This window comes from Procambarus clarkii, chromosome 36, assembly GCF_040958095.1.
Source record: "Procambarus clarkii isolate CNS0578487 chromosome 36, FALCON_Pclarkii_2.0, whole genome shotgun sequence".
In the NCBI taxonomy this organism is placed as follows: domain Eukaryota; kingdom Metazoa; phylum Arthropoda; class Malacostraca; order Decapoda; family Cambaridae; genus Procambarus; species Procambarus clarkii.
In genome coordinates, this window is record NC_091185.1 from 3,688,667 (window position 1) to 3,708,104 (window position 19,438).

General features: G+C 44.0%; 1 protein-coding gene across 1 annotated transcript in view; it reads right to left on the reverse strand.

The window, feature by feature from the left end:
- LOC138371590 (peroxidase-like) overlaps positions 1-591 on the reverse strand; it is a 116,084-nt gene extending 115,493 nt beyond the window's left edge. Inside the window, exon 1 of the mRNA XM_069336477.1 lies at positions 439-591. Coding sequence (XP_069192578.1) covers positions 439-452 — 14 coding nt within the window. The 5' untranslated portion in view covers positions 453-591. The remainder of the gene's footprint in view (positions 1-438) is intronic.
- Positions 592-19,438: the final 18,847 nt, after the last annotated feature.

Below are 19,438 nucleotides of genomic sequence, written 5' to 3' on the forward strand. Positions count from 1 at the left end.
TTTAGAAACCTTATGTATAAATGCTAGAAAAACTATTAAATTATAAACCATTAGTTTAATATCATCAATCATAAATATATTTGAAAACTTAAGTTCAATAGCGGTAAAAACTCCTTAAGTTTAAATATGACAAAAATCAATTTGGTGAAACTTTAATTTTAATCAGAAGACAAAAATTTATTAAAAACCTTAATTGCAGGAAAATCAATTTATTAGAAAACTGAGTTTAACTGAAACAATTTTTGTTATTATAAACTTAAATTTTAAGCATTGCAAAATCAAATTTATTGGAAACCGTAAAGTTTAAGCGGAATTTATTACTCTCAAAATTTTAAGTATTTTCAGATAACAATTTGTTTATAATTGCGTCATTTGATAAATTCACACAAATCATATCATCCTATAAGCCAATCAACTTGGCTACGTATAACTACTTACCTGAGTATAGTCATAGTTGAGAATGATCGTGTTATGGCACTGATGACCGTATTGATAACAAGCGGATCTGAAACACCCGCTGAACTGAGTCAGTGAATCAGTTGCACAACACCACAGAGCACAGCACCACCACCACCAGTCAGTTCAGGCACACACACACGACTGACACAGTCACACGGGTGCCCTGCATATCTCTTGTTTCTCCCGCGTGCCACCCGCGCATGCGCAGTGACGTCACGTGTGTGCCAGCGAGGGGCCATGAATAGAGACACGCCCACCTCCCTCAACCAGTCGCCCTCCCTCATCCACACCGGCCTCACGCAGCTCATCTTTCCCCATCAACGCCTCGGGAGACTGAAGACTCATCAAACCCGTTCCGCACGGAGACATTCACCATCAACAAAATAACATATATGACCGATAAAATACATCGAAAAAAATATTTTATAACGTCAAAAAAAGCGAGTTTATATAGAAAATAAGAATCTTTCCAGTGACCTCGAGACGCCCGTCACTTTCACTGAGAGCCCCCCAGTGCTGTTATGGCGGGAAGACCCGTGCTAGTCCAGGCAGTTCCCGCCCCTAATTCCACCAGAATTAGTGACCTTTCTCCGCGGGAAAAATGGCCGGGTCCCCCCCTCCCTTACACCCCGTCCTCCCACTTGTCATTTTTAACGGAATCGACAAATCCGTTAAAAATACGACGGATTACTTCAAATTAAACCACCGCAATACTGCCGTTTTCTATGCACTGGCCTCAGGTGGGGCGCTTGGACTCTTGGGCTAAAGCAGTTGCCTTTCTGACGTTTCTGGTTAGGTAAAACAATTGTGTTTCATACGGAGAGGCAGTGGGGAGAGAGAATGGGGCGGGAAGTGGACGACCCTCAAAAGGTAACCCGCTCCGCCTTCCTTTCATGAAAGATATTATATAGAACACCTGCTCCGGCTTGCTCTATCTTGCTCCGACTTGCTCTATCTTGCTCCGGCTTGCTCTATCTTGCTCTGGCTTGCTCTATCTTGCTCTGTCTTGCTCCGGCTTGCTCTATCTTGCTTCGTCTTGCTCTATCTTGCTCCGGCTTGCTCTATCTTGCACTGGCTTGCTCTATCTTGCTCCGGCTTGCTCTATCTTGCTCTGGCTTGCTTTATCTTGCACTGGCTTGCTCTGGCTTGCTTTATCTTGCTCCGGCTTGCTCTATCTTGCTCCGACTTGCTCTATCTTGCTCCGGCTTGCTCTATCTTACTCTGACTTACTCTATATTGCTCTGGCTTGCTCTAGCTTGCTCTATCTTGCTCTGGTTTGCTCTATCTTGCTCTATCTTGCTCCGGCTTGCTCTATCTTTCTCTGGCTTGCTCTATCTTGCTCTGTCTTGCTCCGGCTTGCTCTATCTAGCTTCGGCTTGCTCTATCTTGCTTCGGCTTGCTCTATCTTGCTCCGGCTTCCTCTATCTTGCTCTGTCTTGTTCTGGCTTTCTCTATTTTGCTCCGGTTTGCCCTATCGTGCTCTTGCTTGCTCTATATTTCTCCGGCTTCCTCTATCTTGCTCTATCTTGATTTGGCTTGTTCGGCTCCCTGTGGCTTGCTCTTCTTATTCTGGCTTGCTCTATATATTGTTGTGACCTGCTCTATCTTGCTCTATATATTGTTGTGACCTGCTCTATCTTGCTCTGTATTACTCTGTATTGCTGTGGCTTGATCTGTCTTGCTTAGGCTGTCTCTATCTTGCTCTAACTTGTTATGGATTGTTCTTTCCTCCTCTGGCGTGCTCTATCATACGCCATCTGGCTCTGTCTTTCTCTGCCTTGCTTAATATTGCCCTGGCTTGCTCTATCTTGCTATGCTTATCTCTGGAGTACTATATATTACTCTATCTTGCCATGTTTATCTCTAGAGTGCTCTGTATTGCTCTATCTTGCCATGTTTATATCTAGAGTGCTCTGTATTGCTCTATCTTGTTCTGTTCATCTCTGTAGTGCTCTATTTTGCTCAGTTTATCTCTAGAGTATTCTATATTGCTCTATCTTGCCATGTTTATCTCTAGAGTGCTCTATATCGCTCCATATTACCATGTTTATTTCTAGAGTGCTCTATCTTGCTCTGTTTATCTCTGGAGTGCTCTGTGCTGCTCTATCTTGCCATGTTTATCTCTAGAGTGCTCTGTGCTGCTCTATCTTGCTCTGATAATATCTGGAGTGTTCTGTATTGCTCTATCTTGCCTCATTTTTCTATTGCATGATCTACTTTGCTATACTTTGTGAGAGTATTGGTTTGGAAATTGGATGATTTGCGATGGAATAGGCTGCCAGGCAACATCACTAGAGGCAAATAGGTTCGATAGATGCATTAAATAGGTTCGATAGATGCATTAAATAGGTTCGATAGATACATTAAATAGGTTCGATAGATACATTAAATAGGTTCGATAGATGCATTAAATAGGTTCGATAGATACAAAACAAAAAATACATAAGTGGGGTTTTTATTCAATATTATTATTATTATTATTTTTATTATTATTATAATTATTATTAAAAGTCGTAGTAGCAGTGATGGTATTAATTAAAATTATGTTATAAACTATAGTAACTTAGACCCGTCGAACTGTGGGTGATACGACCCGCCGTAGAGACGTACGACCCAACGTATATGTGTACGACCCACTGTCTGTTATGTACGACTCTCTGTTTGTTATGTACGACCCACTGTCTGTTATGTACGACTCTCTGTTTGTTATGTACGACCCACTGTTTTATGTACGACCCACTGTCTGTTATGTACGACCCACTGTCTGTTATGTACAACCCACTGTCTTATGTACGACCCACTGTCTGTTATATACGACCCACTGTCCGTGTGTACGACCCACTGTCTTATGTACGACCCACTGTCTGTTATTTACGACCCACTGTCTGTTATGTACAACCCACTGTCTGTTATGTACGACCCCCTGTCTGTTATGTACGACCCACTGTCTGTTGTGTACGACCCCCTGTCTGTTATGTACGATCCACTGTCTGTTATGTACGACCCACTGTCTGTTATGTACGACCCTTTGTCTGTTATGTACGACCCTCTGTCTGTTATGTACGACCCACTGTATGTTATGTACGACCCCTTGTCTGTTATGTACGACCCCCTGTCTGTTATGTACGACCCACTGTCATTATGTACGACCCACTGCCTGTTATGTACGACCCACTGTCTGTTATGTACGACCCTTTGTCTGTTATGTACGACCCTCTGTCTGTTATGTACGACCCACTGTCTGTTATGTACGACCCCCTGTCTGTTATGTACGACCCCCTGTCTGTTATGTACGACCCACTGTCGTTATGTACGACCCTTTGTCTGTTATGTACGACCCACTGTCTGTTATGTACGACCCCCTGTCTGTTATGTACGACCCCCTGTCTGTTATGTACGACCCACTGTCGTTATGTACGACCCTTTGTTATGTACGACCCACTGTCTGTTATGTACGACAAACTGCCTGTTATGTACGACCCACTGTCTGTTATGTACGACCCACTGTCCGTTTTGTACGACTCACAGTCTGTTATGTACGACCCTCTGTCTGTTATGTACGACCCTCTGTCTGTTATGTACGACCCACTGTCTGTTATGTACGACCCACTGTCCGTTTTGTACGACTCACAGTCTGTTATGTACGACCCTCTGTCTGTTATGTACGACCCACTGTCTGTTATGTACGACCCACTGTCTGTTATGTACGACCCTCTGTCTGTTATGTACGACCCTCTGTCTGTTATGTACGACCCCCTGTCTTATGTACGACCCCCTGTCTTATGTACGACCCATAAATACGACCTACCGTCCACATGTTTATTGCCGTCTATAAGTACGACCTTTCATCAGTAAGAACGACCCACCGTCCATAGGGTAGTGAAGGTCTTCCCATCATTGCTTACCTGACCGAGGGAGAGAGATATGCTGGACCAAACTGCAGACCCGACAAGGTCTTACGATCCCCGACAAGGTCTTTAGACCCCCGACAAGGTCTTTAGACCCCCCGTCAAGGTCTTTAGGACCCCCGACAAGGTTTTTAGGACCCCCGACAAGGTTTTTAGACCCCCGACAAGGTCTTTAGACCCCCCGTCAAGGTCTTTAGGACCCCCGACAAGGTCTTTAGACCCCCCGTCAAGGTCTTTAGGACCCCCCGTCAAGGTCTTTAGGACCCCCGACAAGGTTTTTAGGACCCCCGACAAGGTTTTTAGGACCCCCGTCAAGGTCTTTAGGACCCCCGTCAAGGTCTTTAGGACCCCCGACAAGGTCTTTAGTGGCTCAGGGCCACTTTTTATGGACCAGAATTGCTTATTGCATCTGGGGGAAGGTCTTGGTCTTGGGCCTAATTAAGGCCTATCAATCTCCAGAGGATTATTAAGGCCTCCATCAAGTTTGGTGGTGTTAGACTTGATTAAAAAAATAACACATTAGAATTTTAGCTACTCGGAACAAAAAGTAGCACGGGCTATGGTGAGCCCGTAAGACAGGCAGATTGATTGAGGAAGATTAAACCCACCCCAAGAGGTGGCACGGGCATGAATACCCCCGTCAGTGGTAATTTCTTTTGTGGAGTGAATATGATCTTTGGTCGTGATCCCCACAAGTTCTACTTGGAACAAGTTCCAAGTAGCACGGGCTATGGTGAGCCCGTAGTAGACTTTACCTGGCACAGGAGCGGTGCAAGTAGCACGGGCTATAATGAACCCGTAGCTTACCTGGCACAGGAGCGGTGCTGACCCCAAGCAGATTGATTGATAAAGATTGAGCCACCCAAGAGGTGGCACGGGCATGAATAGCCCGTAAAGACCCTAAGCAGGATTCCTTCCGGTAGATATATCCATGCTCAGTGAGGTAGGTATAGGGGATAAGGCGATTACAGTATTTCTCTTGTAGCAATATAAAAGTATCTTAGCTTATTAAATATCTGCTATCAGGTGATTGGTATGAGTATTTTTCAAATATAAACTAACACAATTATATTGTTTTGTGTATTGTTATACCTAGGGGCAGGTTAGGTTAGGGATTGTTATACCTAGGGGCAGGTTAGGTTAGAGATTGTTATACCTAGGGGCAGGTTAGGTTAGGGATTGTTATACCTAGGGGCAGGTTAGGTTAGGGATTGTTATACCTAGGGGCAGGTTAGGTTAGGGATTGTTATACCTAGGGGCAGGTTAGGTTAGGGATTGTTATACCTAGGGGCAGGTTAGGTTAGGGATTGTTATACCTAGGGGCAGGTTAGGTTAGGGATTATGGATCTACTGGCAGTTATTTCAACGTGTCCTCAGGTGTGGCTCGTCCGAGCTGACCCCAAAGAACCATTCACCATCTGATATACTATTTTCATATATTAATTCATTTAATAGTATATAATAGTATATATAAGTATATAAATAATATATAAACAAAACATAAATATAAATAGATAAATAATAATATAAATAAATAAATATATAAATAATATGAATAAATTATAATATAAATAAATAAATAATATATATATAGTATATAAATATATAATAGTATATAGTAGTACATAATAGTATATAATAAAATGCTATGCATAGTTGTGTGTGACGAATAGTTGCGTCCATCCCTGTAGGAATAGGCGAGCATGGCCTCAGGATAGGGTTGGGGTCGGCCCCAAACTTGGACAAGCAAAGCCTGAGGACACTCTAGTTTGATATGCATTATAGAGCTCCCCCTTCTTGTCTGCCACAGTCTTCAGGTTATCTTGAGGTTATCTTGAGATGATTTCGGGCCTTAGCGTTCCCGCGGCCCAGTCCTCGACCAGGCCTCCACCCCCAGGAAGCAGCCCGTAGCAGCTGTCTAACTCCCAGGTACCTATTTACTGCTAGGTAAACAGAGGACATCAGGGCGAAAGAAACATTTTGCCCATTTGTCTCCACCTCCACCGGGGATCGAACCCGGAACGTCAGAACTACGAATCCGTAGCGCTATCCACTCAGCTGTAATTCATACTCATATTGAGATTGAACATAAGGGCCTTCGGAAGGGGGGGGCGGTTATATATATATACGAAGCTGTAAATATACCAACGCAAAACGTCCACGTTACTTTCCTATACCAACGAAATGCGTTGTTTCGTTGGTAAAGGCTATGTTGCGTGTTTACGGAATGAATTATAAGGCCCAATAATCTCTCTCTATATATATATATTATATTAATATATATAATCGAGTGGTTAAGGTGTCCTGTACACCAGTTGCAGAGTGCTTCTGGCAATGTGGGTTCGAGTCATTTCTGGGGTGTGTGAGTTTTCAGTTGCATATATGCCTGGGGACCATTCAGGCTTGTTCGCATATTATATTAATATATGCTGCAGAAGCAAGTTTTAATCAAGGTAATATTTTTTTGTTTGACGCGTGCGAGGAAGGACTGCGGAGATTGTCGACTTAATTATAATGTTGTGGCTGAGGAATGAGAGTAATTTTGTGTGAAATTAAGGAGTGAGTGAGAGAGAGAGAGAGAGAGAGAGAGAGAGAGAGAGAGAGAGAGAGAGAGAGAGAGAGAGAGAGAGAGAGAGAGAGAGAGAGAGAGAGAGAGTGTGAGAGAGAGAGAGAGAGAGAGAGAGAGTGAGAGAGAGAGAGAGAGAGAGAGAGAGAGAGAGAGAGAGAGAGAGAGAGAGAGAGAGAGAGAGAGAGAGAGAGAGAGAGAGAGAGAGAGAGAGAGAGTGTGAGAGAGAGAGAGAGAGAGAGAGAGAGTGAGAGAGAGAGAGAGAGAGAGAGAGAGAGAGAGAGAGAGAGAGAGAGAGAGAGAGAGAGAGAGAGAGAGAGAGAGAGAGAGAGAGAGAGAGAGAGAGTGTGAGAGAGAGAGAGAGAGAGAGAGAGAGAGAGAGAGAGAGAGAGAGAGAGAGAGAGAGAGAGAGAGAGAGAGAGAGAGAGAGAGAGAGAGAGAGAGAGAGAGAGAGAGAGAGAGAGAGAGAGAGAGAGAGAGAGAGAGAGAGAGAGAGAGAGTGTGAGAGAGAGAGAGAGAGAGAGAGTGAGAGAGAGAGAGAGAGAGAGAGAGAGAGAGAGAGAGAGAGAGAGAGAGAGTGTGAGAGAGAGAGAGAGAGAGAGAGAGAGAGAGAGAGAGAGAGAGAGAGAGAGAGAGAGAGAGAGAGAGAGAGAGAGAGAGAGAGAGAGAGAGAGAGAGAGTGGGTTATACAAATTTTCACCCTCTATAGAACACCCTTCACTCAAGAAATAGACCGTAGAGGGCAGTTCACCCTAATATCAAACACAGTTTACCTTAAATGCAATACAATGCAGCTTAAGATGAAACTAGCTTTTCTTTAACTCTCTCTCTCTCTCTCTCTCTCTCTCTCTCTCTCTCTCTCTCTCTCTCTCTCTCTCTCTCTCTCTCTCTCTCTCTCTCTCTCTCTCCAAACAATAAAACCAAACTGCTGAGCGTCTTCAACGACCCATCATCCCTTCAAGGAGTTTAACAGTCATGTTATCGACCAACAACATGTTAATCTTAGTGTAATTACGTCTTCAAGCAGTCTTCCGGATAGGTGTCAGCCACCGCCAGCACACGAGGAAGGCAGAACCAAGCCTTCCGGGTACATACTGGGACGCTGCAAGGTGGCAACATGTCGTTGATCAGATGTCACTTGCAGGAGACATTTTGGACGTCTAATGGACTTGACAACGGACGTATTTCGTTACCACGCTGATGAGTCCAGCGTACATCTTCCCATGTCACTTAAAAAGATGATTTCAACACATTTCAACACAAAGTTTATTCAAAACAAATGTCTTTTAAAAACACCAACACATTAAAATAATTTGTCAATACTTTGACTTTTGTTCGAGATTAGCCTTTATAACACCAACAATCACTGGAAAAGCCTGGAAATCTTCAAGTCTGATTTCTTGATCAAACCAATTAAGTCTGAAGCTTAAGATCCAGAGTATCCATCATATATTAAATGAAAAAGACAACAGACCATGTTATTTCAGTTTTTATTTAAATGTTTAAAGTCCATTTAAACAGACGAGCTTCGTGTTACAGCTTTGGCCTTCTTGCAAACAAGGCGAGGATCGACTGGGTACCAATCCATAACTGTTCTCCCTTTGTTCAGCCAGTTGTAATTGGGTACCTGGTTCTTAACCAATCGTATTCCAGGACAAAGAACAAGTAAGGTAGTGGGAAGGGAAAGCTCTCAGACTGCTCACAGGACTTAGCATATGGACTCCTACTCAAGAAGGTGCTCCTGTACCCTCCTCAGTAAAATAATAATAATAATTATAATTGAACACAGAAAGAATGGAGAAAATAAAAAGGGAGAGAGAGAGAGTTTGAGAGAGAGAGAGAGAGAGAGAGAGAGAGAGAGAGAGAGAGAGAGAGAGAGAGAGAGAGAGAGAGAGAGAGAGAGAGAGAGAGAGAGAGAGAGAGAGACAGAGAGAGAGAGAGAGAGAGACAGAGAGAGAGACAGAGAGAGAGACAGAGAGAGACAGAGAGAGAGAGAGAGAGACAGAGAGAGAGAGAGAGAGAGAGAGAGAGAGAGAGAGAGAGAGAGAGAGAGAGAGAGAGAGAGAGAGAGAGAGAGAGAGAGAGAGAGAGAGAGAGAGAGAGACAGAGAGAGACAGAGAGAGACAGAGAGAGAGAGAGAGAGAGAGAGAGACAGAGAGAGAGAGAGAGAGAGAGAGAGAGAGAGAGAGAGAGAGAGAGAGAGAGAGAGAGAGAGAGAGAGAGAGAGAGAGAGAGAGAGAGAGAGAGAGAGACAGAGAGAGACAGAGAGAGACAGAGAGAGAGAGAGAGAGAGAGAGACAGAGAGAGACAGAGAGAGAGAGAGAGAGAGACAGAGAGAGAGAGAGAGAGAGAGAGAGAGAGAGAGAGAGAGAGAGAGAGAGAGAGAGAGAGAGAGAGAGAGAGAGAGAGAGAGGGAGTAAGATCAAAGAGTGCGTGAAGAAACTGGCAAATGATCTATATTGCAAGAAGAGATATTAACAAAAGCAGGCCAAGTATGAAGGCCACTGCGCCACGGAAAGATACGAATGTAATATTAAGATTTATATACAAGAACACACATATCCATTCCAGATGAAGATCGGTGCTAACCACTTACGATCTTCTAGGATTGATCAAACACTTGAAGACACATTTACGAACGGAAGCGTAAGTTTAGACGTTCCTGTTACACCCATTTTCTATACGCCCATTTTCTATACACATCCAGGAAATAATTTCTACATCTGTTCCCTTAATCTTGTATTTTTACTAGTCCTTTTTCATCCCTCCCAGTCTTAATTTGTCCGTCGTCGTCAGTATTCATCAAACCCCCAAAAAGTCAGCTTTACGAAACCCGTACATCTTTCACCATAGCTACGAGGTTTTCTATAAGAATGATAACATTCGGTCGAATACGATCTCGTAGCGTTACGAAGCTCGTAAACTCTTTAATAAATATTGACTCTGCTACCATGCTCGAAGAAAGATGGACAGTTTTCGTAAGTGGATATGTTGTATAAGTGCTCGATTAATCATGACTCTAGCAGAATATCAGAAATATGATATATATAAAAATATATCAGAAATATCATATTAAGGAAAAGGTAGAGGGGCCCATTGTCTCATGCGTAACAGCTTCTATTTATGTCCACCCAAAATCGCTCATATATGTCTAACCTACGCTTGAAACAATCTAGTGATCCTACGCTATTACGTTACTTTGATAATCTGTTCAGCAAATTAATAAACCCTGTTACCAAACCAGTATTTACCCAGGTATTTCCTAAATCTAAACTTATCTAAATTTACATCCATTGTTTCGTGTTCTATTTTGTGCTAGCATTTAATTCCTTATTAACATCCCCCTTCTTAATCCCATTCATCCACTTGTATGTCTTGATCATGTCTCCCTTAACTCTTTGCCTTTCTGAAGTATGTAAATTAAGCTTTCTCAATGTTACTTCATAAGGAAGGTTTCTAGTGTATGGGATTCACTTCATCGTTCGCTAAACGCGTTCTAGTGTATAGAACGCGTATATCTAGTGTATATCTAGTGTTTATTCTATAGAATGGTGACCAAAACTGAACTCAAAATGGAGAAACGCAGCTGTATCGTGGGGTTCACATACTATCTCTGAAAAGTTCGATAAGGAATTTGAACAGTAATTGTCATGTATGTATGTATGTATATATGTATGTATGTATGTATGTATGTATGTATGTATGTATGTATTCACCTAGTTGTGTTTGCGGGGATTGAGTTTTGCTCTTTCGGCCCGCCTCTTAACTGTCAATCAACTGGTACCCAGTTGGTACAACTAACTCCCAGGTACCTATTTACTGCTAGATAACAGGGGCATTCAGGGTGAAAGAAACTTTGCCCATTTCTTTCTGCCTGGTGCGGGAATCGAACCCACGCCACAGAATTACGAGTCCTGCGCGCTATCCACCAGGCTACCAGGCCCCCCAAATGTATATATGTTTAAAGTAGTAACACCTTTTGTATTAATACATAAACAGAAACTTTTTATAACAAAAAATGTGAGAGATGACAATATAAATTTCTTAGATAATAATAATCATGGAGAAATTACATGGTCTTCCTTGAGTGCCTTTTATTTTCTTCTCCGAGGCTATGAGTCTGTCTTCGACAAGTTTGGATCGTCATTGACTTGAAGGATCACTGGCGTGCCCTTCACGCTGTGGACGAGCTCAAAACACTAGGGAGCCGGTCGGCCGAGCAGACAGCACGCTGAACTTGTGATCCTGTGGTCCTGGGTTCGATCCCAGGCGCCGGCGAGAAACAATGGGCAGAGTTTCTTTCACCTTATGCCCCTGTTACCTAGCAGTAAAATAGGTACCTGGGTGTTAGTCAGCTGTCACGGGCTGCTTCCTGGGGGTGGAGGCCTGGTGGAGGACCGGGCCGCGGGGACACTAAAGCCCCGAAATCATCTCAAGATAACCTCAAGAATCTCAAGATAACTATTACGGATGCCAGTGTAGGTATGTGACATGATCAAGGTGACTCGCTTGACTGTTTGTAAGTTTGTAAGTCATGAACAAATCCACAAGGGCCGTGACGAGGATTCGAACCTGCGTCGAATGTAAGTTTATAAGTCATGAACAAATCCACAAGGGCCGTGACGAGGATTCGAACCTGCGTCGAATGTAACTTTGTAAGTCATGTTGTTATCACCTGATGATTACCGGTAGGCGAGAGTGATAGTTCTTCTATCGGTGCCTTTCAACCACTTGGGCTGGACGGTAGCGCGACAGTCTCGCTTCATGCAGGTCTGCGTTCAATCCCCGACCGTCCCAAATCCTTATCCTGACCCCCTTCTTAGTGTTATATAGTCGTAATGGCTTGTCGCTTTCCCCCTGATAATTCTCTCCCTCCCTGCTATCGCAGCCTTTCCTGGTTATTGCCTGGGCTGTTATGTCTTCGTAGACGGCAAAGCCATCTTGCCATCACAGCCAAGTTGATCCAGTAACTCTAGCAGAAACTTGTCCAGTTCGAATGTTTCTACTGTGGTTCCAAGGATATTACTTGTATGTGTCGGTAGTAGATTGAAGAGTCTTGAACCTCAAATGTTTACAATGTGTTCATTTAACTTATTTTGCACTTCCTGCCATATCTCTCTCACACCAGTATGTGGTAATATGACTGTGGAGGTTTGGGACATGGACCTATAGTATTTTCTATGTTTATGCTATAATATATCTATCGTGCATTCAGGCAGTTTCAGGAAATTTAATGTTTGACTGATTTCATACCAGAATTGAAGATCTCTCAGTATTTCCTGGTTCTGGTATCTGTGATTTCTAAACAACATGCATATTAAGTTTTTTCTGGTTGAGATAATTTTAGCTCATCACAGCTCAGTCGGTAGTGCGTGTGCTTGGGTAGTCCCAGAAAAGAAGGTTCGATCCCACGGTACTGCTTCACTATTTCCTTTACGTACATGGGTATCTATCTATCTATCTATCTATCTATCTATCTATCTATCTATCTATCTATCTATCTATCTATCTATCTATTTATCTATATGGGTGTGTTCCCATCGCTGCTGTGCTGGAGATTTCAATGAGGAAGAAAATAGTGATCTCATTTTTAAACACATTCACTGACTCGGACAAGAAAACTGACAGCTGGACAGGAAAATTGACAGCTGGACAGGAAAACTGACAGCTGGACAGGAAAATTGACAGCTGGACAGGAAAACTGACAGCTGGACAGGAAAATTGACAGCTGGACTGATTGAGAGGAAGAGACAGGCTGATAGGTATTTGATGAACAACTAAGAACATCCGACATGACAGAGAAAGAGACAGGTAGACAGGTGCTTATGGAATGAACAACATCGAACGTTGAACACAACGTCTGCGGGGCCTGATAGCTGAGTGGACAGCGCTCAGTTCTTGTAATCCTAGGGGGGTCCGGGTTCGATTCCCGGTGATGGCAGAAACAAAAACCCCAGAGTTTGTTTCCACCTGATGCCCCTGTTACCTAGCAGTAAATAGGTACTTGGGAGTTAGACACCTGTTACGGAGCTGCTTCCTGTGTGTGTGTGTGTGTGTGTGAGTAAAAAAAACTTGTTAGTAGTTAGTAACAGTTGATTGATTGACAGTTGAAAGGCGGGCCGAAAGAGCAGAGCTCGACCCCCGCAAACACAACTTGGTAAATACAAGTATTGACACATTAATCAATCTGTCAGCGTTGCTCGGTGTTCATCGGTACATATGAAGGACGTCAACTAGAGCTTCTTGCGAAACTACATTTAACACATAAATGCGACGTACTCATTCTGAGGCAAATTAGTTGAACAAAAGATGGGTAACAGAGTAGGTCACATGGGGCTTGTGAGGCGGGTGAGGACATATCAAATGAGGGTTCATGAGTCAACTTAAGCATCTAGGTAACTGTCTACGAGTTACCTGTGGCTCGTAGGAGCTTACGCTGTTGTATAATTAGCGCTGGACGGTGTCTGGAGCTCGTGATGCAAGCTTGAGCAGCTGGATAACTGTTCAATACGTCATCTGAGGGCTTGGGCAGCTGGAGTAACTGTTCAATACGTCATCTGAGGGCTTGGGCAGTTGGAGTAACTGTTCAATACGTCATCTGGGGGCTTGGGCAGCTGGAGGAACTGTTCAATACGTCATCTGAGGGCTTGGACAGCTGGAGTAACTGTTCAATACGTCATATGAGGACTTGGGCAGCTGGAGTAACTGTTCAATACGTCATCTGGGGGCTTGGGCAGCTGCAGTAACTGTTCAATACGTCATCTGAGGGCTTGGGCAGCTGGAGTAACTGTTCAATACGTCATCTGGGGGCTTGGGCAGCTGGAGGAACTGTTCAATACGTCATCTGGGGGCTTGGACAGATGGAGGAACTGTTCAATACGTCATCTGGGGGCTTGGGCAGCTGGAGTAACTGTTCAATACGTCATCTGGGGGCTTGGGCAGCTGGAGTAACTATTCAATACGTCATCTGGGGGCTTGGGCAGTTGGAGTAACTGTTCAATACGTCATCTGGGGGCTTGGGCAGCTGGAGGAACTGTTCAATACGTCATCTGGGGGCTTGGGCAGCTGGAGGAACTGTTCAATACGTCATCTGGGGGCTTGGGCAGCTGGAGGAACTGTTCAATACGTCATCTGGGGGCTTGGGCAGTTGGAGTAACTGTTCAATACGTCATCTGGGGGCTTGGGCAGCTGGAGGAACTGTTCAATACGTCATCTGGGGGCTTGGGCAGCTGGAGGAACTGTTCAATACGTCATCTGGGGGCTTGAGCAGCTGCAGTAACTGTTCAATGCGTCATCTGGTGGCTTGAGCAGCTGGAGTAACTGTTCAATACGTCATCTGAGGGCTTGGACAGCTGGAGTAACTGTTCAATACGTCATATGAGGACTTGGGCAGCTGGAGTAACTATTCAATACGTCATCTGGGGGCTTGAGCAGCTGCAGTAACTGTTTAATACGTCATCTGGGGGCTTGGGAAGTTGGAGTAACTGTTCAATACGTCATCTGGGGGCTTGGACAGCTGGAGTAACTGTTCAATACATCATCTAGGGCCAATGAAACTACATGACGTAACTGTGCAAATGTCCTGGACTTGGTTCTTGGCTAATACTGTGATCGTGAGCAGTGGAGTAACTGCACAGGGCATTATACCTGCCGTGTGGGAGGCGCGCATGTCTGTGGCAGACATTATCTGGGGCTCGTGAGCCATGGCTTGGCCACTGGGGGTCGTGAGCGAGGCTTGGCCATTGGGGGTCGTGAGCGAGGCTTGGCCACTGGGGGTCGTGAGCGAGGCTTGGCCACTGGGGGTCGTGAGCGAGGCTTGGCCACTGGGGGTCGTGAGCGAGGCTTGGCCACTGGGGGTCGTGAGCCAGGCTTGGCCACTGGGGGTCGTGAGGCGGGCTTGGCCACTGGGGGTCGTGAGCCATGGCTTGGCCACTGGGGGTCGTTAGCCAGGCTTGGCCACTGGGGCTCGTGAGCCATGGCTTGGCCACTGGGGGTCGTGAGCCATGGCTTGGCCACTGGGGCTCGTGAGCCATGGCTTGGCCACTGGGGGTCGTGAGGCAGGCTTGGCCACTTGAGCAATTCACAATGACATCATTTGAGGCACTCAAGCTGATTTGCATAGGCTTCGTCTTCTACTAATTCTTCTTCATCTATCTTCTTTTATATTCTAATTCCTCTTCATTCTATTATTTATATTTTTCCCTTAATAATTACTTTTTGTTTTTCGTTTCTGGTTATAATAAACATTGTATAAACACGTACAGTCTTTTATTTTATTATGATCATATATTTGTGCATTGTGTCAATAAAATTTTTATATATCAGAAGAGCGCAAGTGTTCCTCTTATTCTCGTAAGGTTAAAAAGTTGTTCATTGAAGAACTCTTCTGTCACCAATGGAACGCCTTGAATGACACAAATGGAGACTGTCAGTTCCAACAATCTCAATATATAGACAAGACGACAGAATCACTCTCAAGGTGCCTGACAATACACTAACAACTATGATCTGTCACATGTTATCATACTATTTACACACACACGCCAGGATATCACCAATGATATCCTGATCAACAACGCGGAAATAATCGATATAGACAATGACTATAATGGACTAAACACAGCTGAAGCACTACATGTCAAACACTACACCTATTGCCTCATCCGACCAGTGAGTGAAGATCATGATTAGCCAATCCCCCTCTACTGGGTATCACCTCCATCCTACATCCAACAATTCATCCCTACACGGTATATATATATAATGTCAAATCTGATTGTATGTATTCTCCTTCCATCTACCTCCGAAGATGCTAAAGAGAGCTTTAGCCAAACCAGTCCTGTAACAACATGCGACATTCCCAATAAAATCGTAAAATGAAATTTGGAGAGATCATTTTCAACTTACAAAAATATAAGAGAGTAGTACAGACCTTGATGGCTATTAGAGATTCTAATAGCTATTAGAAACCCTGATATATATTAGACACCCTGATATCTATTAGAGACCCTGATATCTATTAGAGACCCTGATATCTATTAGAAACCCTGATATCTATTAGAGACCCTGATATCTATTAGAGACCCTGATATCTATTAGACACCCTGATATCTATTAGAGACCCTGATATCTATTAGAGACCCTGATATCTATTAGAAACCCTGAAATCTATTAGAGACCCCTGATAGCTATTACCGATGGTGATAGCTATTAAATACCTAATGTATATATTAGAGACCTGATGTCCATTAGAAACCTGATGTCTATTAGAAACCTGATGTCTATTAGAAACCTGATGTCTATTAGAAACCTGATGTCTATTAGAAACCTGATGCATATTGCAGACCCCTGATAGCTATTAGAAACCCTGATGACTATTAAAGACCGCGAACAGTCAGCAGTAACATGAAAATAAAGCACCAAGGAGCTTCGAGGCGCCAGATGAGACCTTCCTTATTAACTCCACTGGGCGCCAGAGGAAGCGGATGTTACATTAATATAACCACTGAGCTAATCCCCTCCGGTTCCCTTCCTGGCTGGTGCTCACGGATCTCCCAGATGGGTGTCGCAGGGGCGTTCCATGATGGCTGTAGTTGAGTTCCTCTTTGGTGGATCTATTTAAGGGGGCTCTTGCAGGAGAATTGGGGTTCTCAGGGAATATATATATATATATATATATATATATATATATATATATATATATATATATATATATATATATATATATATATATATATATATATATATATATATATATATGGTTCTCGTGGATCATATATGGGTTCTCATGGAGCAGTCATGGTTGTGAGGGATAATCTACGGTTCCCCGACCTATACGAGGACAAGGAGGTGGGATATGAGGACAAGGAGCTTGTATATGAGGACAAGGAGCTGGGATATGAGGACAAGGAGCTGGGATATGAGGACAAGGAGCTGGGATATGAGGACAAGGAGCTGGGATATGAGGACAAGGAGCTGGGATATGAGGACAAGGAGCTGGGATATGAGGACAAGGAGCTGAGATGTGAGGACAAGGAGCTGGGATATGAGGAGAAAGATCTGGGCTATGAGGACAAGGAGCTGGGATATGAGGACAAGGAGCTGGGATATGAGGACAAGGAGCTGCGATATGAGGACAAGGAGCTGGGCTATGAGAACAAGGAGTTGGGATATGAGGACAAGGAGCTGCGATATGAGGACAAGGAGCTGGGATATGAAGACAAGGAGATGGGATATGAGGACAAGGAGCTGGGATATGAGGAGAAAGATCTGGGCTATGAGGACAAGGAGCTGGGATATGAGGACAAGGAGCTGGGATATGAGGACAAGAAGCTGCGATATGAGGACAAGGAGCTGAGCTATGAGGACAAGGAGCTGGCATATGAGGATAAGGTGATGGGATATGGACCAGGAACAATGAACAACCACTTTGGACATCGGCGGATCGAGCGCCGACCCTGCAAGAGGCAAGGTCGTCGCTCAACCTACTTCTACCCCACCACCAATGCATGTTGAAAACATGCATTAGCCAACCTAGACCCCTCTAGCAGCCAGTTGCAAGGTGATAACCGAGTCGTGAGACGATTATTATGACGTAGTGAGCCGCTCCTAAGAGGATAACCACTCTGGTTATCGCGATATCCGGGATCTTCCAGCACGTAGTGAGTTTTTTGTTGTTGTTTTTTGCACATCAGCTTGAGCGGGGAACGTGTGTATGGTTTGGTTATTGGGGGTGAGGGTGTAGTCTCTCATGGTTAGTGGGGGGTTGTAATTGGTGTTGGTGAGGACATATTTGAGGACGTGTGGGTGGATATGGTAATGATACGGGTGTGTGGGGGTGGGGGGGGGGGGGTGGGTGTGTGTGTGTGTGTGTGTGTGTGTGTGTAAATACGTGCATCACAATTGCTAATGGTATTTATTACCAGCCTTCAAACACACACACACACACACACACACACACACACACACACACACACACACACACACACACACACACACACACACACGCGCGCACATACTACACCGAAACTAGATCATGGTGCTTGAGCCAGCATCAGCCTTGGTCAAGGTGGTCGGGAAGGGAGGGGAGAGTGTAGTGTGGGTGTAGAGACACGCCTTTCCCATCCCCCCCTCTCTCTTCTTCTCCCCCACACCCCCCTTCCATTCCCCCTTCACCCCCTTCTCTCTCTCTCTCTCTCTCTCTCTCTCTCTCTCTCTCTCTCTCTCTCTCTCTCTCTCTCTCTCTCTCTCTCTCTCTCTCTCTCTCTCTCTCTCTCGCACAAAGTATCACTAAACTAATAATTTGTAAGATGATATAAAAACAAAGTGAGGGTTACTAATATATCGGCAAGACAATATATTGGCACAGTTTAAATAACACCATTAGGATGAAGAGACGAAGAATTAGCTGTATCACTAATACATGCCTGTTACATGACGTTATAGATTATTTGCACTTCCTCCACACTCTACATCAACAGATTCTAGGCCTAGAATTTGCATGCTCTTGCAAACACATAACGTAACGGTCCCTATTGTTACCACATGCAACTTGTTACAAAGCTGTTACATCTTGTTATAAAGTTTTTATGACGTGTTAGAAAGTTGTTGCTACTTGTTAGATGGTAGTATAAGTGGTTTGGACGTTGTACCAACATTGCAGCTTCGTTGTGTGTTTGGTGGGGGGGGGGCTATCACTCTCGCTATCTTGTTCCTCAGCCTGCGTCCCTATCTCTGTTCTTATTCTCTTTCTGTTACTTTATTTCCTTCGGAATTTCCTTTTCCTCAGCCCTTTGTATGGCATTGGCGAAATCTCTGAATAGGTGTGATGATTTTGACTCTTAGAGGGTGAAGTTTTCATGGATTGCTTTGTACATGCTCCATACATTTACCTTATGTTATAACCTGAGTGAACTGAGATGGCTTTGATAACGTCTTTCTCCATTCTGAATATTCTAATTAGTTTGAGCCTCGACAAACTATCTCTGTTAGGTCGTTTAGACACTATGAAAAATACAGGAAACTAGAAACATTGCTGCAGTTCTCTCCTTGACTTTCTTCACTCTGATATCTCCACTCTCACAGTGACCCGCTGATTCCTTCCTGTAAGGTATTCTCACATCAACATAGTACTCTATCTGATACTTCTGAGTCTTGTGGGAGGATCAATATCTGATAGTTTTCAATACTCAAAGAAGGTGCAGTCTGCCAAACATGCTCTCTTGTGAGAGCGCTCCAGTAAGTTAATCAAGCCAATTTTCCTTCGCTAAACTCATGCTGTTTAGAGACTACTGTCAACAAAGCGTTCTAAATAATTTCACAAAATTTCTAACGATGTAAAAACGTAATTTTCAAACTAACGAGGTGTTTACATTGTGTGTTTGCTTGGTATAAGTGCTCAAAGGGAAGGGTAGGTTTATTTTGTTAATGGATAATGAGTGATGGATGATTGATTGATGAAGATCAAGCCACCCCAAAAAGGAGGCACGGGCATGAATAGCCCGTA